Source organism: Gouania willdenowi, chromosome 24, assembly GCF_900634775.1.
Source record: "Gouania willdenowi chromosome 24, fGouWil2.1, whole genome shotgun sequence".
In the NCBI taxonomy this organism is placed as follows: domain Eukaryota; kingdom Metazoa; phylum Chordata; class Actinopteri; order Blenniiformes; family Gobiesocidae; genus Gouania; species Gouania willdenowi.
In genome coordinates this window covers 9790750-9816244 of record NC_041066.1, presented here as the reverse complement: position 1 = coordinate 9816244, position 25495 = coordinate 9790750, and the positions used below count along the sequence as shown (strand labels likewise).

The 25495-nt window shown below is 38.6% G+C and overlaps 1 protein-coding gene across 1 annotated transcript in view; it reads right to left on the bottom strand.

The window, feature by feature from the left end:
- The window catches only part of LOC114458063 (glutamate receptor ionotropic, kainate 2-like), a 73321-nt gene that overhangs the window by 35494 nt on the left and 12332 nt on the right, over positions 1-25495 (bottom strand). Inside the window, exons 2-4 of the mRNA XM_028440307.1 lie at positions 8199-8366; positions 6319-6582; positions 2240-2421 (exon numbers count right to left, since the gene is read on the bottom strand). Of these exons, the coding sequence (XP_028296108.1) occupies positions 2240-2421; positions 6319-6582; positions 8199-8366 (614 nt within the window). The remainder of the gene's footprint in view (positions 1-2239; positions 2422-6318; positions 6583-8198; positions 8367-25495) is intronic.

Sequence of the window (25495 nt, the reverse complement as noted above, 5' to 3'; positions counted from 1 at the left end):
TAGTTTTATCTACCCATAGATGTCTGTAATACCCGTTATCTATGGGTGAATAATATTACCAAGACCACAAATAGACCCTCAATACCAAATAATGACGTATGTTAATACTATCAACATCAACTGCAAAAGGACATGGTTACACCAATCCAGCCTGTTTGGATGTTACTTCCTGGTAAGCTTTAAGCCTGACAAAGCCAGATGGATTTACCTTTGAATAGATGACACCAACCCTTCACACACATACTGTATATCAGTGGTTTTTACTCATTATTACTGTTGTAAAATATATGTTATTAATGAGTTTTGAAAAATAATAGTCACAATTACTGTTTTCAATCAAGGTTGCAATGCGCTGTGTGTGTGTGTGTGTGTGTGTGTGTTTATCTATGCATTCACTCAACTTTAAGATTAATCCAAGCATCGTGAAATGCTGGTGCCTTGAATTCAATGAGAACCCCTACGGATCCCATAAATAACGCCCCTCTGTTAAATGAATTTAACATGCCTGTGAGCACAATTACACTTTCTAATTAAAAAAAAAGAAGAATGGCAAGGATCTAATATGATGGGTCACTAGCAAAGAGCTAATAATCTGGAAGGAGATTAAATATGCACAAAGTAGAAATTGTGCATTCAAACCATTTGCCTCAGTGCTTTAGGAAAGAAAAAGTAATAACGGGGAAAACACACAAGCTTGTTGTTTTAGTTCATATATGTGATGAAAAAAAGCTAATATATACACTCAGTAATTAGTCTATGTTCAGTATTAGGAATTAATGTAGATTAAGAGGCCGCAGTTGGCTCATTTTTAATTACATTCACAAAACAAATGAATAAAATTACAACTGTTATTCAAACATTTTGCAAACTGTTTCATGAGCTCAGGCTCTTTCACTGTTTACTTAATATATTTGATTAAAAGTAGTTGCTGTAGCTCTAAATCCTGCAAGGTTTAGCTTGTGGTTTTTCGAATGACAGTACAGGAATGGACAACTTTTATCACAGATGGGGGACTAAATATGTGATTTGACTGATCCAAGGGCCACATTATCTTCTCAGCATTTAGAATAATGACCAATCTGAGCATGAAAAGGGAAATAACGAAAAGGTTGTCTTTTTATGTGGTTTATTTTTGTTTTCTGCATGAGTTTTTAGTCATTTTGTGCGTTTTTGGATTCATTCTGTGTATTTATCTGTCATTATGGGAATTTTATGTTGTCTTTGTGTATTTTAAAGTATATTTATGTGTGTTTATGTTATATTTTGTGTCATTTTGTTGACATTTTGCATGTTTTTTTGTGTATTTTTGCCATTTTGGGTCATTTTTTGGGCATTTTGTTTGTCTTTGGAGTCATTTTGTATTTGTGTTGTTTTGTTTTTGCAGCAGTTATTTTGTGTATCATGTGGGGGCTTGGATTCCTTTCAACTTCTTGAATTACTATATTTGGGGGGGGATTTGTTTTGGGGCCACACAAAATTATACCAAAGGACACGTTTGGCCCCCGGGCTGCCAGTTGCCCATGTCTGACTTAGTAGTTATTACTGGTCCTTAGGTTTGGATAAATACTGATTGACAAAGTAGTTCCTACCTGTTTTAGAATCCAGGCAGCAATCTCATGACGGCAGTTTAGAACAATTCGATCCAAAATGAAATGAAAAAAGCTCATAAATACACTCAGTAATTAGTCTATGTTTAGTATTAGGAAGAATTGATGTGGATTAAGAGGCCGCAATTTGCTCATTTTTAATTAAATTCACAAAACAAACATCTAAGCATTTAGAACAATGACCAATCTGTGCACGAATAAGGAAATAACAAAGGAGTTGTCTTTGTTGTCTTTTTGTGTGGTTTTGTTGTTGTTTTCTGAGTTTTTAGTCGTTTTGTGCATTTTTGGATTTGTTCTGTGCATTTATCTGTCATTTTGGGAATTTTTGTCATCTTTGTTTTTGTTATTATTTTGTGTGTTCTTGTTGTGATTTTGTGTGTTTTTCTGTATTTTTGTAGGTTTGGGTCATTTTGTTGGCATTTTGTGTGTTCTTGGAGTCATTTTGTAACTGTTATGTTTTGTGTGTCTGTTGACCTTTTGTACAGTTTGTCATCATGTTTTGCTTTATATTCCTTTCGACTTCTTGAGTTACTTTATTTGGGGGGATTGGTTTTGGGGCTGCCAGTTGCCCATTAGTAGTTATTACTGGTTCATGGGTTTGAATAAATACTGCTTGACAAAGTAGTCCCTACCTGCTTTAGAATCCAGGCAGCCATCTCATGGCCACAGTCAAAGATGACGTGGAACTCCTTGGCTTTCTTCATCTCCTTTAGCAGTGGCTTAGCATCCTTGGTCTCTGTGGGCAGCTGTCGGATCTTCAAACGGATGTTGTATCGTGATGGAGCTTTGATCAGCTCCTGCAGTCGAATAAGTCCTGCAGACATAAGGGCAGGATGGAGAGATCGCAAAGGTGCAGCAGTTTTCCTGGTGTGCAGCCATTTTTCAGCACTTCCTACTCAAACTAGGCTGTGGAATCAAGGTTTATCAATAGAAAACGGTTCCCTTGCATGCTTTCCTAATCCACTCTCCATTGATCCTCCCACTCATGCTTGGCACACTGTTTTAGACCTATTAAGAAGATGTTACACCAAGCCAGCACATTACACTTGTGATACCAAAAGCACAAAATAGAAGCTTGATCCGCAACCCCTCCTACAGAAATCCTTACTCTGACAGAAGCCTTCAAAATGCTGATTTGCGCCTGTTCGCTCTGATAGCATGCGGCGGCGTAGAATGGGATCCATTTCAAACTGATGGAAAATCTCGGCCCGCGCTATTTCTCAGCCTCTCTCACTCTCAAGGCTTCAGATATGCTTTGATGAGAGTCTCTGTTTGGCGTACTTGCCCATGGGGAGCCTGGCGCTGCTGTCATATATTGAGCTACAATCTTCACCTTTCATTTCTCGACCACACGCACACACACACAGAGAGACACACACACAGGTAAAAAGCTCTCTGGGAGATACTGTGATGAGATTACAATGACTTTCTCCCACGGTAAAGAACTTTAGAGTCCAGGGATGAAAGAGACCAGATTGATGGTTGAGATGATTACTTGTCATGGGTATAAAAATGGATGGAGCAGTAAGAGGGAACTGAAGAGAGATAGGATTTTTTTTTTTTTGTTGATGGTATCACTTTAAGATATCTCAGAGGATTTTTTCTTTCTTTCTTTCTTTTTTTCCTATTTTGAAATGAAGTGCAGTGTGAACAGGTTAACGGTCTTATTCTGAGTGTCCCTGAACAGCCTGTGTACTGATTGGTGTGAAACAGAAGACATGTGCCGCTCTTATTGTGAAAGGTGGGAATACAAAACATCCTGGAGCGCTTCTCAGGTAATCCCAAAAGATCCCTGCTCCAGGCCACATCTGTGACTCCCTGTTTGTGTTTGCACTGACACGGTTGGAGGTGATAATCATGAAAAAATCAAAAAAAATCTGTCAAGGGAGCTCAACGTTTGGGAAACACTGTCAGTTTGGATGTTTGTGGGCTCTGGCTAATGCCTACAGACTTTCCCCCTGGATCTTCTAACGGCTGTGTGTGAATATTTTATCCCCTTCGATAGTTTTTCCTGCCAGCCGTCAGATAGGCTCCAATCAGCAGTGTGGGGCTCTGGAGCATGAAGCTGTGTGATTACAGCCTCAGATCGGGCAGAAGCAAGAAAACCAGGGAAGCAACATGGCTTTGGAGCTGTCACACTATTTTTTTTTTTCAGGGCATCAGGTGTGTCACAGTCAGAAACGCCTAACCAAGAAGTCCCACATTGCTCCGATCTGACAGCGAGCGTGGAAAAGGATCCCCTTTTGGCATCACTCAGGGACAGTGAGAAGGAGAATGAGGCTGTTTTTATACAAAGCTCCAGGGCCTCAAGTAAAGACAAGTCAAGGAGATGAGTCAGAATAATGTGGCAAGTGGGATCAGCCACAGGAGGTTAACCTGTAGGCGCTCATCTGAGGTTAACCTGTAGGCGCTAAGACATTGCATACCTGGCTGTCAACAGAAAGACATGCTACGTATGTAGAAGCCGAGACATAGGAAGAGAAACTTGCAGAAAGTGCAAAATCTTTGACACTCTCACAAACGAAATAGTAACGGTGGAACGATCCATCCATTAGATCGATGAATTGATTTATATTCCTACAATCCAACTACATCAATCTGTGCTCGGCAAGTGGACCTTTCGGATGACAATAATTAATCTAAAATCGTTTTTAAAGGTAACCAATCGATTGTATTGATACAAGTAAATAACGCATTGGATTTAAGCACAGCAGACTTTATATAGATGTGTTTTAAAAGCTCTTCTAATAAAAAAGACATTACGTCTGTGACATCACACAACCCACGTCAGCAGGCAACAAACAAAACGGAGAAACCAGCGAGCGAGAAACAGACGTACCACCTTTGGGCTCCAGTGTGTGGAAACATTTTGGCTTTAACACAGACGGAGATACTCTAAAGCAGCGATTCTCAACTGGTGGGTCGGGACCCAAAAGTGTGTCGCAGACCTGTACTGGGTGGGTCGCGGACAGCTGGTCAAACATAAATAAATACTTAAGGTCTCACATTGGACTTGTCTTTTAAATACACTTTTATTTTGAAAGGCATGCTGTGGAATGCATGTTGCATAGGAAAACATATAGATTTATGTTTTAAAAAAGATTAGAATGTATACGTGCATTTTTAACAGTTTTTTTTTTTTAAAAAAAACAAACTTTGGTTGGTTGAATCCTAAAAAAAAAAAAACAGTAGGTATGATCGTGGCAAAATGTGGGTCCCAGTGTGAGACCAGTTGAGAACCCCTTCTCTAAAGGATTCGCTCACTGTGTCGACTGTTGACCACCAGGCCCTTCTGATAACGTTCCCTGCAGCAGCAGCAGCAGCGCATGTAGCATTAGCTTGTTAGCATTAGCTCTGCAGAAGCCTCACAATAACCATCATGTTAAAACGAAAAAGTAGCAGGTTTAACCACAGTTCATTTAACCTGAACAGATCTTGGTTGCATTTCATTTGTTGATATCAATATTGTATTTTTTTTTTTTTTATTGAAAAAACCTAAAAAGTGGAAAATGTATTGATTACTGAAAATGATTAATGAATTTATAGACTATTCCCTTCCAACAAACATCATAAATCTATGAACACTGACCCGTACAGGTATTTATTTCACAGTCACACAGGTTGAATTATTATCCATCCATCCATTTTTCAGACCTGCTTTAGCCTATTTTAGGGTCGCGGAGGTCTGCCTGTGCCTATCTCCGGCTCACACTGGGCGTTAGGTGGGGGTACACCATGGACAGGGCACCAGTCCATCGCAGGGCAACACACAGACAAACAAACCACTCACACACATATCCACTCCTATGGGAAATTTAGGGACTCCAATCAACAAAACAGTCATGTTTTTGGATTGTGCTGGGAAGCCGGAGTACCTGGAGGAAACCCAGCAGCACGGGGAGAACATGTAAACTCCACACAGAAAGGACCCAAGTGTCCACCCCGGGGATTGAACCCAGGACCTTCTTGCTGTGTCGGACATGCTAACCACTAAGCAACTGTGCACCCATTGAATAAAAAAGTTACCGAATCGATTTGGATCGAATCGTTCTAAATTAACCAATATCATCATCCATGAATGAAATTGGCAACAACAATGTGTGATTCGAATTGAATCGTAACTAAAATAAATCATTAAACTCCTAAAAATTAAACAATATGCATTCAAATTAATGTAAACTACATAACCACATTAATTCACTACAGCAGGAATTGCTGGATGGATTAAACACTTAAATCCTCAGATAACACATTTTGCCATGAGCCAGAACAAGACGTTGATATTGTTTTCTTCTTTGAAGTGACTACACATTGTTCCATGAATATATCCCCGGACTCAAGCAAAAATACGACTCCGCTCTACAAAGTCACAGTGCACACAAAAGGGCTAGCAGACATATCTAACTACCCTCAGACATCAAGTGTCTCTCTGTGTTATTTAGGGCTGTTGTCAGCCCCCACATACAACAATTCTGCTGCATTGCTGTAATCTGAAGAGACGTAGGGTCATTCTGTGTCATACGGTTCCTCTATTTTTCCTATGTTGCTCGTCATTGTCCTCAGAGACAGACATAAGCAGCACATCGAGGACTGAGACACAACGGTAAGCTACTGAATAGGTTAACTGATATTTGAAAACATCCCAGGTTTGAAAAAGATGACAGGAAACTGATGCTCCGTGTAAAAAGGTGAAGACAGACATGGACTGTACCTGTACCTGTGCTGTCGTCATAGACCACAGTGACAGTTCTCCATTTGAAGAAGTGCACCAGGTCGAGGATGGCCCTACTGAGGGAGGAGAAATCAGGATACAGGCTGACGTAGTACGAGTCCTTGTTGTCTGACACTTGATGTTTCCACTTGGTTTGGACGTGGGGCACTCCCAAAGCGTTGCAGATGGACTGAACTGCATTGGCTGACGAGCTGTGGGAGGGTCCAAAAATGGCCGCCACTCCGAGTGAAAGCTGGTCGCATGCTGTGGGTGGTGAGAAAGCGACATAGTTGGTCAGTTAAAAGCTGTATGTAGCTAATACATACTGTTCGGTAGAAAACATGCTGGAGATCAAAAATAATTCCAAGATGTTGCTGGATAATGTAAAATATCTAACGTTCTAACAAATAAATACTTTCCTTACCTAACTAAATAAATAAACAATAGATTATTGCCTTTTTAAATGTGTACACAAGATACAATCATCATGTATCTACTAGGGGTAGGACGATATCTAAAGTTTACTGGACGATATATGATACTGAGCTCACAATTTTCTTTTGAAAAGGAAAAAATGTAAATGCAGTTTGAAAAATAACCATGCTTTTATTTGGTATTAACTCTGGGCATACTAATATATTTCTGGGTATGACCTTTTCAACTCAAGTGAATATAGCACATAAAATAAACAATAACATGAATAAGATCAATTTTTTGGAGGAAAGGAGTTTACAAGACAGAAAATGGCGTTACGAGAGTTGATGCCGAAGTTCCTGCAGCAGCACACACTCGACCAAAGCATGTGTAGAAGTGATAGTGTTGCGATGGTGAGAGGAAACGATAAAAAAAAATGGGGCAAGCGGTGACACTCGGCATGTCTGGGTGGAGGAGGAAGTTGCGTGTGTGGAGACTGACGGGGGGAGAGACTTGGAGGATGGCCAAAATACAGTAAGAAAACCATCCAATTCTGACCCAATATCTCAAAGTAATAATAGTTTTGCCATCAAAAGCCCAGTCTCTGTGTTATTTTTGTAGTTTTATAGAAGGTAACCAATGTTGAGGTGTTCCAAAAAAGAAAAAAATGCTTTAAAGTCACTGACAGGTTTTTTTTTCAGAAAAAGGCTGTTTTTCTCAGCTTTTTGTCACAAACAGGCAATTTGTGTGAAACTTGCCTCTATTCAAATGCTGATTACGAAAGAACAAAACAAGCCAAAAACAAGTTTTTTTCCTGATGAAAGTAGATAATCTAATCTTTTACAATATGGTGTCAGATTTCAAATTGTCATAGTAAAAAATATTCTGTGGGTCTTTAAAAATCAGTCAAAATGCTCTAAAATAGCTGGCAGTGAAGTGGGGTAGCCGTTTTGAAAATGGCTGGCAGTGAATGAGTTGAAGTGCAAAAAGTGTCACTCTGCGAATAGAACGCAAAAACACAGACTGACAATTAATGCCATTTCCTGGCAATTGAGACCTTTGAAAAGTGATGAACAACAATGTCTCTCGTAGTTAAAAAGACACAGGGCAGATGTAGCAGGGATGGAAAGGCTTCCGTCAATAATAATTTTTAGGAAATTTGAAAAAGAATAGTCATGATTTTTACTTCCTTTTATTAAAAAAAGAAAATGATTAAACTTAAAAAAAAAAAAAAATGTTTTAACCATTTTATTTACATTTTGTTGTGATGGGAGAGCTAAAATTCTTCATTCATCAAAGGAAGAAGCGACAGAAAAGGTGTTAGAACCACTGCCTTAGAAAACTGGTGGGAGTGTGACGAATGACTTCCTTTGAAAGGCCTTTTACCAAAAATAATGAATCACACAGGGTCAATATGAGGTTCAAAACATCTCTACTTCATGTTAAACCCATCCCTGTCGACTCACCTTTGCGGGAAGCCTCGAAGCTGTCAAAGATGTTTATTCTCTGGATGTCATACGTCAATGTGGTGTTGGGGAGCAATGTGCGATTCCTGTTGATTGTGTTCAAGGCAAATTTAAAGGCTAGCTCCTCCGCTCCAGAAGGGCCACTCTCAATGGATTCAAATATTCCTCCTGGGAATAGGAAGATATAGAAAAGGAGAACAAGAATGTCAAAAACACCTCAGCACAAGCAACTGTAAAGCAAATCATCGATATAACCGAGGCACTTAAGCCTTACAATCTTTCACCCACTTCAGTATTAGAGCTCATAATAATGATGCCTTTTTCTTCACTGCCTCATAAAGTCTCCCTCATGCACTCACATAAAACTGCACAAGTTCCCATCTGATTTGTATTCTGTGGCAGCCGCAGCTGTAATTACAGGCAATTAAATGCATTGGGGGGTGAGATCAGGGGTGGGTGCCCTTTTTAAACTTTGCAGCTCAGGCTTGACAGAATAGTTCAGTCGTCTATTTTCTTCTTCCCAATCAATTTGAATTGTTTTTATTTAAAAAACCGAGAAAGAAATGAGAGATCAAAGTACATGGAAGTTGAAAATTAGGGCAAAAACATTTAAAAAAAAGGCAGAAGTACCGATCTTAAACGACTGGAAAGTAATGTCGATTGAAATCGTCAAGCAAAGACAATTTATACCAGAAAGACACTTTTAATTACACTCATTTTAGACTACTTCCTCTGCAAGACAATTCACTTTTTTAATTATGACAATGTTAAATGATGGAGCATTGTTATGGGAGTATCATGCTGTGCCTGCTGCAGAAATCTTGTTACCTTTTGCCACATACAGGGATCCAACTGCACAATGTTCATCAATTACCAAAGTAAAAGTCTTCACATATGAGAAAAATGAGCAGTCGCTATTACAACACTGCCTGTGCCACTATAAATTATATCACAAAAAAGGACGTATTCAGTTTAGAACAACTCCCGACAGATTAATTGGGTATTTTGAGCTAAACAAACGGCTCAGATTGAGATTAGATAGAATAACGAACAGTTATTGATGAGTTTTAAATCAATGACAAAGGAGAAGTCATTATGTTTTTTTCAAGTCTGGCCACAATCGCGGACGCCACTGATTAATCCTTGCCCACCCTCTGAGCATCCCTAATAATATGGACATGGACCAGGTTTACACAGCACTTTAACCATCATGAAATATAGTCCCAAACGCTTTACAATTTTAACGACATTCACTCGTTCATACACCGAGAGGACAAAGCTACCATGCAAGGCGCTAATCATCCATTTGGGGCAACTTAGGTTCATTGTCTTACCCATAGATGCTCTGACACATGGACAGGTATCAAACCCCCTCTGCTCAAAGGCACCATCACCACAGTTAAATCAAGCTCCTTAATGCCACCAGTTGGCCTGGGAATGGTGCTACCAAGCCAAGCATAAAGTCTGGTTCCACCACTGAATCTCAATTAATATCAAGTGATCCTTGAAATGAACCACTACAGTTGATTCATATTCCTTGAATGTAGCCAACGTGAACTAATATGATGACACATCCAATGTGTTTTGGAAGGGGTGAAAAGTAATTGACTTTGCCAAGCATCAAAACTCGATACACACGAGGACAAGCTAAAACTTTTCTTTGTTTAGACCAGGGTTCACCAACCTTTCTAAAACTGTGAGATACTTCAGAGGTACTGCATAGTCCAAAGGGCTACTAGTTAGAAAAGCACTTCTTAAATACTGCATTTTCACTGTATTACATAAATTAGAGGGTAAGATAATAAGGAAGGCTAGCAGTAGATTAAAAAAGTATGAAATGTTGAGGTTTCAACATGAAAGACTTTGTATTTCCTAATTCATGCAACTACTTAATTTTCATTACATTTAAAAATACATCTTATATAAATCCTATTAAATATAACATACCATTGACCATACACCAGGTCTGCAACACTTAAAAACATTTGTCAAAATGTTTTAGTGAAAACAGACATTGAAAGATGTTGGTTAATTTAATACAAATAACTTTATCAGCAGTATTTAACTCTACTAAGTATCAACTAACGACATATCTCATACAGTGCATTCGGAAAGTATTCAACCCCCTTGACTCTTTCTGCATTTTGTAATGTTAAAGCCTCATTCCAAAATGTATCAAATTCTTAACTTTTCTCATCAATCTACTCGCAGAAACCAAGTAATAGCTGGGTTGCAACCCATAGAGGGGTGTTACTCTTACATTTTACAACAAAATATGCCAAAATACACCAAATAAAAATTAAAATAAATTCACAACACTATGTCATACCCAAATACGTTTGGTTTCAGCAGAAAAAAAAATGGTGTTGGGGTTTAGTTATTCTTTAAGGTACCGTAAATCACATTTGAAGGGTATTGATCATGCCTCTCTGGAACAAGGATGGGCTTAGAAACAACCCAGGACAATGTCTTGGCTGTTCATCCAGTGTGTGTGTCTTCCCTTTGATCTTAGATTCCTGTGACCATCTGTCAGGGTGCCTCAGACACAGAGTGAGCTGGGACACTGTTATAAACACGATAAACACTCACGGTTAAAACATGCATGGTTGGACACTAAACAGGCAAACTCACAGGAGAAAGTCCTCACAGGAGATCATGAGAAAACCAAAGCTAGCAAAACAACCATTATTTCACAAAAATATGACTCAAAGATATTACACACATTGGATTGACAGACAGGATTAGTTTTCTGGAAACACAAAAGAAAAACCATTATGAGCAGAAAAACAATGGGGGAAAAAGTCGCTACTGACACAATAAAAGGCATTCAGGCAAGGCTGTGATGACAGATGAAAAGGAAGAGACAAAACATACACCATCCCAGACAAGCAATATTAGATTTCAGACGTAAATGATCAGTGAGGATATTAGGAGTATGTTTATGTGATTTTCTCAGTCACCCAATTAATTTCAACTAAGAGATAAACATAAAAAAGGCTCTATACATCTTGACAGCTCATAGGCCTTTGAAAATGGACTAAATCCCAAGAAAGATGAACTGAAATCAAACTTAAAAGAGAATCTATGAGGGGGGAAAGATGAAAGAGGGATGTGTGAGCAGCTGTGAGAAACACGCCAAGACGAGAGCAGAGTTCAGGAGTCGGACTATTGCTCCGACTGCCTCTAAGGACGCAGAGTTTGATCCAAATTGGAAAAAAAAAAAAAAAAGTTTATAACTTACTCATCGATTTAATCACAGAGGAACGTGGAGAATGAACAAAAGAAAGGCATGATTGAACAGGTAAAGATGTAAAGAAAGATGAAGTGCGTGAGAGTAATGGACACAGCAGCTATAAATAGCTTCAGCCTGTGTCAGGTAGTGATAGAAAATGAGTGCAGAAGGGCAAAAGAGATGCTATTAACACGGGGACGGGCACTTTATCACTGTCACCACATGGTGCAGCATACAGTCAGCTTTATACTGTATATATATACTGTACATAGTTGTCTGAGGCTGAAAAATGTTTTAGAGTTTGGATACACACAGAAAAAAAAAAAAAAAAAAAAAACCTTTATCCCATCCCAGGCTGAGTGGTTTGGACTCTGTGCTATTTATGGCAATTCATTTCACTGAGATACCACATTAATCTTCAAGAGAATGAACACCAGAGAATCCCCATTATAGATGATAGAAATCATGTCAGTCTAACCTAATAGATAATTATTACACCGGCCCTGAGGGAGTAGACTGAGTCCCACCGACCTGTTCAACAAGTCTGAAAATGAGCAGAAAGGCCGTCTTACCTCAGTCGCTCATTACAGAGTTACATGAATCATTTTTAGCTGGTCTCTGAATAAAAACTGCATTTCTTCTACTTACAACACCACGAGATGAATTGAACTGAAAAGAAATGCCCGAATGTCTCTCAGCCTTTGCTAAAACTTCAAGATTTGAAATTAACTTGGAAATGTATTTGTGTGTACGATACTCAAATAACACAAATGTACATTGCTGCACAGAACCATCACTAAGCATCAATTTACTGTGAACATTACAGATCGTACACTCCCTTTTGTCTATTGTTTTAGCTTCGCAGTTAGGTTTCAAGGCTAAGCTAGGCTAGGCTACTTGAAAAAAGTACCAAATTGAAAGAGGTAGGCAAATCCGTGTATCATTCGTTTATCATTATGTAACAAAAACATGAAAAACGAAAAAACACTCATTATTTGATGTGTTTCCAAAGCCAAAATGAAAAACGGAAAACGACTTGTTTTTCAAATTCAAGCTCTTTTGCTTCAGTACAGAAAACAAAAAAACGGAAAACCAACACCTTTATCCGTTTTCTCTATTACCAGTTGGCCAAAGTATGTGACCCAGAAGTGAAGCGTTACACATTCCGAGATATCTCTGCAACACTTAGGAGTCTCTAAATCCTCCGAAATGTCCGTGAGGAGGTTCTGTGCCCAACCTTAGCTAAAGCGAAAAGGACACGTTTCGGATGCACAGTTCGAAGCAGCGATCTTGTCAACTGCCGTTAGCATAGCCGTTAGCGTCGGATGAGTGTACACTTCCGGGTCACGTACTTTGGCCAATCGGCAATGAAGAAAACGGATAAAGTTTTTCGTTTTTCGTTTTCTGTATGGAAGCAAAAGAGCTTGAATTTGAAAAACAAGGCATTTTCCATTTTTTATTGATGAGTAAATAGTGGTCTTTACCTTCATCCATAAGCCTGAAAATATTCCTAATTTTATCTCTCTATCCATCCTCCTTTCAGCGGTTTTGGAGGTTCATCTAATTACAAGTGTGAATTACAACAGCAACAATCAACGTGTGTGTGTGTGTGTGCGTGTGTGTGTGTGTGTGTGTGTGTGTGTGTGTGTGTGTGTGTGTGTGTGTGTGTGTGTGTGTGTTTTTCAATTATAGAGTCACCATCATTGAGACTGTGAATTATAGAGCAAATGAAAGCTCTGAGTGAGTTATGAGATGGATAATCACCCTGACGAGAAAACAGGCCAATGATTTGAGTGTCTTGAGTGTGTGTGTGTGTGTGTGTTTGTAAGTGTGTGTATGTGTATGTGCAAGTTGAAACTAAATAAAGAGTAATGATTTAAAAGTCACTGGAGGTCTTACTGTATTTTAACATTACACTCATTTCACCTCTCTAATGCGCGTCTTTACTTCTCAGAGAAAAAGGATCAATTAGGACTCAAGGACGCTATTTTGCTCAAGGTTACCATGCCAACTCATGCGTCTATGCTATGGCTAAGAGACATTGGCAGTCTCGAAATCCGAGCAGCTGATTGGTGGAGCAGGGACGTTGCGAGACGGCCTGTCTTTGTGACTAATGACCAGCAGTGCAGCTGCACAATGACTGTGGACTGTAAGGTGGTTGCCGTGGAAACCAGTGAGCAGGTATGCAGTATCGCCCACCACGCCCTTTTTTCTCTTATCTGATTCTATCTCCTTTTGCCTTTTTAGTTTGTGAGAATAATACTTGAAGCCAACAGACGAGGAGAAATAGTGATAGAAATGCTTCATAAATATCCTTGAGATTCCCAGTGGGAGCAAACCCTGACATGTTTGGACATGATGCATGAAGGCCTGCAGAGAGCCGCAGCCCTCGGTCATTAATCTGAGTCTCCCGGAGGAGGAAAGGTAGTGTGACCTTCTTATGTTGCACAAGGACCAATCCTCCTTCAACCTGATGATTCTTCAAAATGTAGCCAAGGCATTGAAATATAGAAATGGCTCTTACCTCTCATACTATTAAGTGCAGTGTACACACCTCTTTGTGTGAGTAGAACTGACTGAACTATACTGACTAATAGTCCGACTAACTGAGCGACTAACAATAAATAAATTAACAAAGAGTAGTGAAATTCCGACCACCACCGAAAATTCACTTTTTGACCATCTTTGTCCGAAAGTGCATGTTTGATTTACAGCCGAAACACGCGCACTTCTCTGGGTCAGCTTGTCCGCGGACTCAAAATGGCTGTACAGTAGTCCCTTGTTTATCGCGGGGGTGACGTTCTAAATATAACCTGCAATAGGCGAAATCCGCAAAGTCGTCAGCTTTATTTTTTACAATTATTATACATGTTTTAAGGCTGTCAAACCCCTCACCACACACTTTATATACTTTTCTCAGACAGGAATTAACATTTATCTCTTTAAACACTCTCAAAGTTCAAACCTTCGTAGATTTTAAAACATAAATCTGTTTTCAAACATACAGCACTTCAGAGTCAAACTGCTCGCAATCAGACGTTGATGTCGAACGCATTCAGAGTCTTTGTTGACGATGACGTCAGGCCGTCAACATGGACACCGGTCTGTTCGGTCTGTAAAAGCTGTGTGTGACCACCTGAAGCTGTATGACACGGCCTTTATAACCGGGACCGGACTAGGAAGGATTTGGCGTAGAGGAGAATCAGTTCTCTCTGTAGCACTGAGCTAGGAGAGCATTAGCCGCTAATCACACCGGCTTTTTTCACTGGTGGTTTATGTTTATGAGAGGAGAAAAAGGAGCGCAGATCCTCGCTTCAGCAGGTAGTGAAACTCACTGAGTTGGATGCGTCGCTGGTGGGTAAACGCAGCATTAGCCAATCAGGACGCAGAACACAATGCATGTTCATACGCTGTAAAAAATGCGTCCAAAATTGCAGTGTAAAAAAATCTGCAAAACACAGCGGCCCACGAAAGGTGAATCGCGTTATAGTGAGGGACTACTGTATTGCAATACATCTGAGCATTAAAGCATCTTCTGAGCAGAGTTGACAAAGCACCAGAGTTGGCACCAGCCAGTATTAAATGGGGGGGCATTAAGAAAACTGCGGGGTGCACAAGGATTGCGATTGCCAATCAGATCTCTTGACTTTGAGTAATAAAAAGCTCCTCCTGTAGCGTGGGAAGAGTGGAGTTGGGGGGGCACAGTAGATCAGCAGGGGGGGCACTGCCCGCGAATGCCTCCCCATGACACTGACACTGCGGTGCAACGTAAGTGTGTTTTATGTTTCTTTGTCACTTCGACACTGTAGTTACGTGTAGCCCTCCTTTAACACGGACCCCTACACTGCAGCCTGCGCATGGCTGAGCATCGATAGCATCTGTCAACGCACATCTGGACTTTATCGCGACTGTACATGGTCCAAGTTATATAGATCGTTACATGGACGGGATTAAAATTGTGCATTGTAGGAATGTCGGTGCTAAATAAATATTTTCATATTTTTAATTGATTTATTCTTCATTCAGAGCATTAAATGCACTTTTAGTTGTTAGTCGTCGATTTGTATATTTTTTTCAGTTATTTTTGGGGTTGTTTTGGAAGTCATTTTGTGTCCTTTTCTGTCATTTTAAATGTGTAATTTCGTGTGTCTCTTTTGTTGTTTTGCATAATTTTTTGATACTTTTGTAGTTGTTTTGTGTATTTTATTACGGGCTCAAACAAAGTTAGATTTGGCTCCCGTGCTGCCAGTTGCCAAACTCTGCTCTATTGCCTATTATTACAATGGTTGCAGTATAGCTATTGTATTTCAAGGAATAAAAAAAAAAAAACTCATTTGACAAATATTTTTCTGTAAAACACAGACATTTAGACGCATTAATTTGCATAATTTCTTTCTGTGTTTTGGCCTTTGTTTTTCTCATTTTCAGTTTCGGCCAAGAATTTTAATTTCAGTGCATTGCTAATAAATATTGTTGTTTAGGCCAGCGTTTCTCAAATGGGGTACGTGTACCCCTAAGGACAATGAACAAATAAAAGCATAAAAAATTAGGGGTGTCGCTTTAACGCATTAATTGCGATTAATTGATTACAGGAAAAAATAACGCACTGAAAAAATTTATTGCGTTTATCGCTTCTTTTTTTTTTTTTTTGGGCGGAACCTTTCTCCATTGCACGCGTAATACTGATGCACCGGCTACAACGGTAGAAGCTGAGGAGTCTCGTAGCACATTAATATTAGTTTTAAAAAACACACTGGATGGAAAACTGAAGCCCAGTTGGATCAGCGGAGGTTTTCTAGCCTCCAGCGGAGCTTTTCCACCTCAATGCTAACTATGTAGCAGCTAGCACGGACAGCAGTCCTTTGGACGCTACACTAGGCCGTGCAGACAGAGTTGCCCATACAATCCACACTGGACTAATGACAAAATAAATAAGTCCATGAGTGACAAACAAATAAAGTCGGTGGATAAATGATAGTCGTGGACAGTCGACCACTATCGATGGTAGAGGATGTGGGCGGGGTTACTACTACTACTAAGTGATTACTTGATATTATTACAGTACTTTATTTTTGTATTTTTATTTATTTTATATTATCTGAAGGAGAGAAAAAGCAACACGTTCAGGTTCATTAATTGTATTGCTCAGAAAATTGTTCTTATTGTTTATGATGTGCTAAATTATAACACTGTATATGGACTGATGTTTTATTTCATTTCTATTATTTGGAGATTGACAAAGATACACATCAATATTCTTCTGATGGTCTAAACTAAGGGCGTCAGCAGCCGTTTATAGTCTCACATACAGAGGAATGGAAATTGTTCGTCTGTTAAAAGCAATAAATGACTTTTTAAAGCCACTTTGTTATACATCAATCTTTCAATCCGCCACAAAAATGTAATTTAAAACAAAATACCTCAAGCTGAGGGCGTTTCTCATTCATTTTTAGGTGAGATTAGAAAAGATTAATTAGATTTATTAATCACAGAGCATAATTAATTAATCACACAATACTGTATTTTAAATCTATTGACAGCACTAATTAAAATGTGGGGTTTTATAATGTTTATTTTTAGTTAAAAATGATAATCATACTAAATATTACCAGCAACTCACAAAATGACAACAAAAACTAAATAAGAGAAAAATATATGGAATATATATACAGACAAACAACAATAAAACACACAAAATGACAACAAAGACACACTAAATTATGGAAAACACACAAGACCACTACAAAATACACAAAAACAACAGAAAAACATGAAAAGAAAAAAAAAACATAAGAAAACCCAAACACAGCAAAAACACATAGCGGGAATGATTTAAATAATACCAACAACACAAAAATGCACAAAATAAGACAAAAATATACTGAATAATAAAAATAAGAGAAATACAACTACAAAATACACACAATGACACAGAAAACACACACTAAGAGAGTAAAAAGTTACTATCACCAGCAACACACAAAACAACAACAAAGACATTAAATTAGGGAAAATACACAACATCACTACAAAATACACAACAATAACAGGGAAACAAAAAAAAACAACAAAAAAAAAACATAAGGAAAACCAAACACACACACTGAGAGAGAATCATTTAAATAATAGCAACAAAACGCACAAAATTAGAGAAAAATATACTGAATAATAAAAAAGAACATACAAACAACTACAAAACACACACAATGACACAGAAAACACACAATGATGCTAGAAATGATCTTGATTAAAACATGAACTGAAATACAAAGGTCAGTCTTGGTTCCACATCAGGCATGATGAGATGACCGTAAATGATAAAAACGATAGAAATAAATCTATTCAGGCTATTTCATTCCACTTATTTACACAATGTGGTTCTTCAAAATGTGTGTTATCACTCATTCATTCTATCATTATGCTCTGTAGTTGTTTTTTTCTTAGTATTCTCAGCAAAATGAGCTAAAAAAGTTTGAGAACCACTGGTTTAGGCCATTAAGTGGCTAAATTAATCATGCTAATCCTTCTGCTGTGAGGCGTTTATCCTGCAAATTTGTGTCACACATCAAAACAAATTAAAAACTCAATTAAAGAATTTCTAGTGACAGACAAAGAAAGCTTCAAGACAAACGTAGAGACTGGAGAGTAGACGAACTGTAAACTGCAGCTTGTATGGACAACAATCCAATCAGCCGTCTTTAAAGTTGTATTTTTTTTTTTGGAAGTCTCGGATCGTACCTGTCACCTTAAAGCCTTTCGACACTGGACAAAACTGTCACCTGCCACTGTTAGACGCTAAGCCTGCGGCCCACTCACACTCACACTCACACTCACACAGTTACTAAAGATTGTGGCTCAACAAAACCTGTCATGTGAGAAACAACTAAATTCAAAATAAATGCGGGTGACAAGAGAAATTGAAGCTCACACATGCATTATTCACACAACAGAGTAGCATTTACCGATGCAGATAGATTGATCACGCACACACACACACGGCCTTCATCTAGGAAGCAGCTCATCGTGGGAAACCAGTGATCACATAATATGTATTTATTCAAAGCGCTGGCAACAGATGTGCTCATTTGCATGTGCTCCCTCTATTCATAGTAATACACCAGCCAGCTCCCCTTCTTAAAAACACACACTCATTTGCAAGGACTCACTGTGAATGTGCTAAACTGCCCGCTGACATTTTGTCTGCTAATTTGTCAAGCGGGGACTCTTTTTTGGTACTAATTGCACCAAACTGTGAGTGCAATTCTGCATTTCTTAAAAGACTTACGTCTGCTTGATGCAATTGAGTTGCAAATGCGACAGGGACGGGAATCCATTTGCAGTGAATAGATGCAGAAGAAGCGAGAGCTCACACGGACACACGCGTATAACAGACAAATATGCACAAATAGGCTTTTCAGAAATACACGGACTGCACGAAACCTGGAATTAAAGCTAGAGTAAAGACTATAATGAAATGCATTTTGCATTATAAAGTCATAACAAAGCTCTATTTACAATAATCTAGAAATGTAAGGTCAAAATGCTAATTTCATTACAATCCTATAACATAATAGGAAACCTAAGATAGATCAGGAACAATTTTACTACATATCAATATAATTTACAATTTGTGTAGACAAAAATAAGTGCATAGAAATCAACACTCACATAAAAAGTAAGATAATTGTCATTATCAATATCACATGTAGAGAAAAAAAATGAGTACACATTTTTTTTTTTTTTTAATAATGAATAATTTGTATTATTGTGTTTAAGATTAAACCAAACCTACAGCACTCTAAAAACCACGACTCTCACTGGTTAATTGGCTAATGCTTTCAGCCTAAATCAAATTCTATGCTATATGCTAAACTGCTTTGTAAGCAATATCACGACTGGGTCAATAATAATTTCAAAAATGCAGCTGAACAATCACATTATCCTCTGTGCGGGGGGGGGGGCATATACAGTCTGATTTGTGGAGGTTAAACTTGCATCCTTGTCTGCCTTCAGGGCTTTCCACTATTCCTTTACCAGACACATCAATTTTGAAACCTTGAGGTATTATTCGGAAAGAAAGGCGTCTCATGCTCAAAAATCAACTGCGATACAGGTTTCAGTCTTTACAAACATCTTGTGCTTGTTTTATCCTCATTCAATGTCCCTTTGAGTTACTTTATAACTGTTAAAGTGCAATTATCAATTTCAACGGATTTGATACATTTTAACGCTTTAAATCGTTTGCTTGGTAGTGTAAAAAAAAAAAAAAAAAATCGACACACCACAAATGTCAATCAGCTTTGTTGACTGTAATTTAAAAATCTATATTTACTGCAACGGATATAAATTGCATCACTGTATCACAATCACAGCTAGAGCGATTGAAGCAATTAAAAGGTATTCTAAAGGAAAGCGAGGGGCGGGATTGTAAACAGAGGTCATAAAAAAAGTACTATATATGCACCTTCTACCTGTTTCACTCCAACAGATACACTGACATTGCCTCGCGTGGATAATTTAGAGACTATTACACTAACACGTGTTATGGGAAAAAGCTGGAATAGAAAGAGGAAAAAATACAGCAACGCTCAGTGGGAATCTGAAATCTACTCAAACAGATCCTCCAAGTGAGAGCCAATGTCACTCCTTTACATCTGTCCAAAATGCACAAGAGACCAAACATGGGAAACTAGTGCCCTAGGTATATTTTTGTGCGGCCCCCATAAAAATGCACAAAATGACTCCGAAAACACAAACAAAAAAGCAAAAAATACACAAAATTACTTAAAAACATACAAAAAAACGAACTAAAATGACAACAAAAATAGACAAAATTATGAAAAAATTGCACAAAAGGTAAACAAAATTACCCACATTTACTCCAAAAACACACAACATGACTACAAACATATATAAAAGTAACAGAAAAATAAAACCAAACAAGAACAGAAATGACTCAAAAACACAAAATGACAATAAAATTACACACATGACTAATAAAAGGCAAGAATGACAAAAAAAAAGAAGAAAAAAAAACAACAAATCTACAAAAAACTACAAAAAATATACAAGATGATAACAAAAACAAGCTAAACCATTGTTCCCTATTATCACCTTCAGATTAGTCATTATTAGCATTATATATTGGTATATTATATTCTGATGTTGTGACCCTCGAACCAGACAATCATATTTTTGTGGCCCCCGCTATAATCAAAGTTGCCCATCCTTGAAATAGAGTTACTGAACCAAGGTGTTGTTACCAACAATTCATATTTACTCACAATGTTTTTACACTATAACTGGTGCTATCTTCAGCTGCTACTTCATCTACAACTATAATGTGCACATTTGTAGGCGTGTTTTAAATAAACTCATTGATTATAGACGGTGTCATCAACAGCATTATAAAGCATTGAGTTGTTCTATTACAGAGATGAGCAACTTTGATGACAGCGGGGGCCACAAAAATGTGACTGTCTGATCCAACGGTTACATTATTATATCATATTAAATGTATTTGGATTAATGACCAATCGTCAAGGTAAGAACAAATGGATTTGTCTGTATTTCTGTTGTTTTGTGTTTTTTTTTTTTTTTGCAGTCATTGTTGTATTTTTCTCTCATTTTATCAGAATCAGAAATGTTTTCTTTTTGCCAATACTGTTTAAAAACAGTATAAGGAATTTGACTTGGTAATTAGTGTGGAGAACAGAAAAATAACAAAATAACAAACCAAAAACAATAATAATAATGATAACTATAAAGGATAAATATATACAAGTGCTACAGGTTTTTGCAGCACTTAGGTTATGTTTTTGTTGTTGTTGGTTTTGTATATTTTTCTGTTATTTTGGGGGCTGTTTTGGACGTAATTTTGTGTATTTTTCTGTAATTTGGCATTGTTTTTTTAAGTCATTTTGTAGGACTTTTGAAGTTATTTTGTGTGTTTTGTTTTGTCATTTTGTGTATTTTTTGGTAATTTTGCGTAATTTTTGTGGATTTTATTTTTTGTTTTGTATATTGTTCAGTTTTTTGTGTATTTACAAACTAATTTTGTGTCTTTTGGAATAATATTGTGTATATTTCTGTTCTTTTGGCATTTTGTATGTTTATGTTAAGTTAGATCAAGAGACGCATTTGGACCCCGGGCCACCAGTTGCCCATGTCTGCTCTATTTCCTATTATTTCCATACAATGGATATTGCAGTATAGCACTTGTATTTTAAGAGATTTCACAAATATTGTTTCTATAAAAACACAGACCTGTACACGCAGTGGGTCTAAAGAGCGTTCCAAGATTCCAACGTCTTGGTTGAGGCCATGTATAGACACACGTTTTCGAACACAGCAGTCACACAGTTAAACAGTTCATGTAAATAATACTAATCTCCAAACTGCAGTCAGAACATTCATATATTAGTGCAGGAAATATGTGATTATTTGGAAGTTATAAGGAGGACAGAGTGTGTGAGTAAGGCAGCATATTTTGCAGAATGCTTCCCACTGCATCATGCTTCAGCCGGCTGTCATTTCCCTCAGTTGCCCATCTTTTTTCTCTCCATCAGGCGCACACACACACACACATACACACCAATGGGTGACTTCTGCAGGTGGACAGATGGCGACTGCACTGCACAGCTTATTGTGAACTGAGTTTTAATCAAGCCTTCACATGTGTAGGAGATGCTAATTATCCACTGTAGTCTCAGTGAGTCCAGCCATAGGAGAACATGTGACCATCCATTTGCATGTTTGCATCACTGTTCATAATAGGTCTTCTCCCTTATGCTGCATTCATGAAATGTCCGTACGTCCATATTACATACAAAGTCAATGGATAGACGCGTCCCAGAGGCGAAATCTTTCCTGTGCTGCGGTGCGGTCCAATCCGCGCATCAAGAGCGTTGGCCGTAGCGAGCGCGCTCTCAATTTTTCTTCGTATTTGCACATTTGCTTGAGTTGAGCCAATCAGAGTCTTTGTTGACGATGACGTCAGGCCGTCAACACGGACACTGGTCTGTTCACCCATTCAACCATGGAGTAGAAGCTGTGTGTGACCACCTGGAGATGTATGACACGGCCTTAATAACCAGGACCGGACCAAGAAGGATTTGGCGTGGAGGAGAATCAGCGAGGAGGTGGTAGTAGCAGGTAAAAGTTCTCTCTTTTCATCTTTGAAAGTCAGCACTGAGCTGGGACAGCATTAGCCGCTAATCACACCGGCTTTTTTCACAGGTGGTTTATGTTCATGAGAGAAGAAAAAAGGAGCGCAGCTCCTCGCTTCAGCAGGCAGTGAAACTCATCGAGTTGGATGTGTCGCTGGTGGGCGGTACTTTGCTTCAGACGCACATATGAAGCGAATGGGGACATTTTTTGATCCTGCAGAATGGTTTTGTGCAGCAGATGCGTCCATCACAAAATGTTTGCGTGATTACATACAAAGTCAATGGGATCGATGCGATTTAAGGCTAATTCGTCTTCTATTGGATAACGCAGTCTGATCCGGCTGCAAGAGTGTGGGCAGCGGGATGCGCGCTCCTGATTCTTCCATGACATTTGTCATTCGCTTGAGTTGAAAATATTGAACTCCAGCGAATGTTTTGTTGTGCCACGGACGGAGCGAAGGCCAATCAGAGTCCTTGTTGACAATTGACGTCAGGGCGTCAACACGGACACCGGCCTTTTCGCCCATTTCAGCATGGAGGAGAAATAATCATGGCGATGTGTGACCACCTGGAGCTCTACGACACCGGGGGGGGCCTGACCAGGAAGGATTTGGTGCAGCTCCTGAAGAAAACAGTAAAACCACTGAGTCGGATGTTTCGCCTGGTGAATCCAGGATAGGGTTAGCGTCAAGCGTTTTGACGGCTCTTTGGCTTTCCACAGAAGGTAAAGAGCATGAATTTTACTGAGGTTCTCCGTGGTGATAGTTGCACTTTTATATTCGCTTCAGACGCGCATATGAAGCAAATATGGGGAAAACGTCTTTTGATCCTGCGGAAGCTTTCTCAAAAATTCATGCCGTGTCCGGTGTGAACGCAGCATCAGAAAAGAAGTGTGAAGCAGAATGAACGGGGTGTCAGTGTCATCTCTGGATGTTCCACCCTTAAAGCCAAGCATTATAAATATGGATAAGAACTTGACTGACCTTAATCTTAGATGAGGGGAATAATACATAAAGATTTCGAGCTGCGGTTTAGCCAAAAATGGCTGAGTTAAGACTTTCATCTCAACACTATGGGCCAAACAATTACACCTCGGGCATGAAAAGTCTCATCAATACATTCACACACAGAAGTAAAGTAGGCTCATTTTTCATCCCGGTGTGTTGGACTTTTATCATAATGCTGCCTACGTTGGAGTAAAACAATGTGAGATCCGTCAAGAATGCAATTAGGCTCCATTGTAACATTTGCTCCATTCACCGGACTCATTTATATTCTCTCGGTTCTCCCGCTCATGAAATGTATTACACTCCTCCCTTTGTAAATTTGAACAAAATGGTTGTAAAATTACACTGCCTTTCATGTGGAAGGGCATGTTACATCCCATCAGCGCCAAAGGTCAAGAATTAATTCAGGAGGCATGGCTCTTTATTTCCTCTCAGGTGATTTGTTTTATCTTCATGCACAGCAACAGGTGAGAGAAAGGAAAGAATATGCGGGTGTGTTAATCAGATCATAACTCGGTTGAATGTCCAGTGATTTAAAGATCTTCCAAAAGTATAATGAATATTATGTTTTGGTAAGAAAATCATAGGCGGAGTTTGAGATTCTTGCCGGAGGGGGGGTGAGAATCTCAAGATTCGCACCAACCGCTGTGTGTAACACGTACAATGATGATGCAAAAATAATTAGTAATATAACTGATAGTGTTGACAACAAAAATTTGCGTCGACGAGGCATTTAATGTTGTAAATTCATGATGAAATCAGGCCGGCGGCCACGTTCAGCTTCATTTCTGCTGCAGTATCATGCATGAACTGCTGGATGCAGTGTTTACAATATAAAGAATTGCGCAACGGAAGAAGAGCGACAAAAAATAAATTGTATTTCTAAAAGAACAAGAAATTAATTCATATACTGTATATTTTGTACAGTCACTGTGTTTAGTGGCACTTCAAATATTTGTATATAATTTACATTATATTAACTCATTCAGTGCCAGCCATTTTCAGATTTTCTACCCCCCTCAGTGCCAGCCGTTTTTGAGCATTTTGACTGATTTTTAAAGACCCACAGAATTATCTACTGAAATCTGACACCAGATTCTGAAAGATTGATGCCTCTACTTTCATCAAAAAATAAGTTTTGGCTTGTTTTGTTCTCCTGTAATCAGCTGTTGAGAAGAGCAAGTTTTACACAAATCTTCAGTGTCAAAGCAAAAAGCTGAGAAAACAGCCTTTTTCTAAAAACACTGACTTTAAAGCTATTCTTTTTTTTTGCTTTAGTGACAACTCTAACATCTGAACATTGTTTCCTTATATAGAAAAAAAACAAGAACAAAAAACACGTTTGATGGCAAAATTATTATTATTTTGCTTTCTGGGTCAGAGTTGAATGATTTCTTACTGTATATTGGTGTTCCTCCAAGTTTCTCTCCCGTCAGTCTGCACACACGCAACTTCCTCCTCCTCGCGGACATGCAGAGTGTCACTGCGTTCCCCGTTTTTTTTTTTATCGTTTTATCTCACCATCGCCACACTATCCATTAGTTCCACACATGCTTCTGTGCGCTGCTGAGAAAGTCAACTGTCGTACGTAGCGCCATTTTCTGTCTCGTAAACGCCTTTCCTCCTCTCCCTCTTAGCTCTGCTGAGCATGGATGATCTCTCATCCAAAGGTGAGCTGCTACCTCCTACATGTCACCTATTATTTTGCTATCTGGCTCACAGGCTGTTACAGGAGTTGAGAACTGCATTTTTTTCTAATGAATTTGGGAAAACTGTAATGAAAACTTTTGACCACTAGGAGGGGGGGGGCAATAATGCTTCCCCTGCCCCTGACAAACTCTGCGTATGAATAAAATGCTGCTGCTTTTTTTTTTTTTTTTTTTTTTTTTT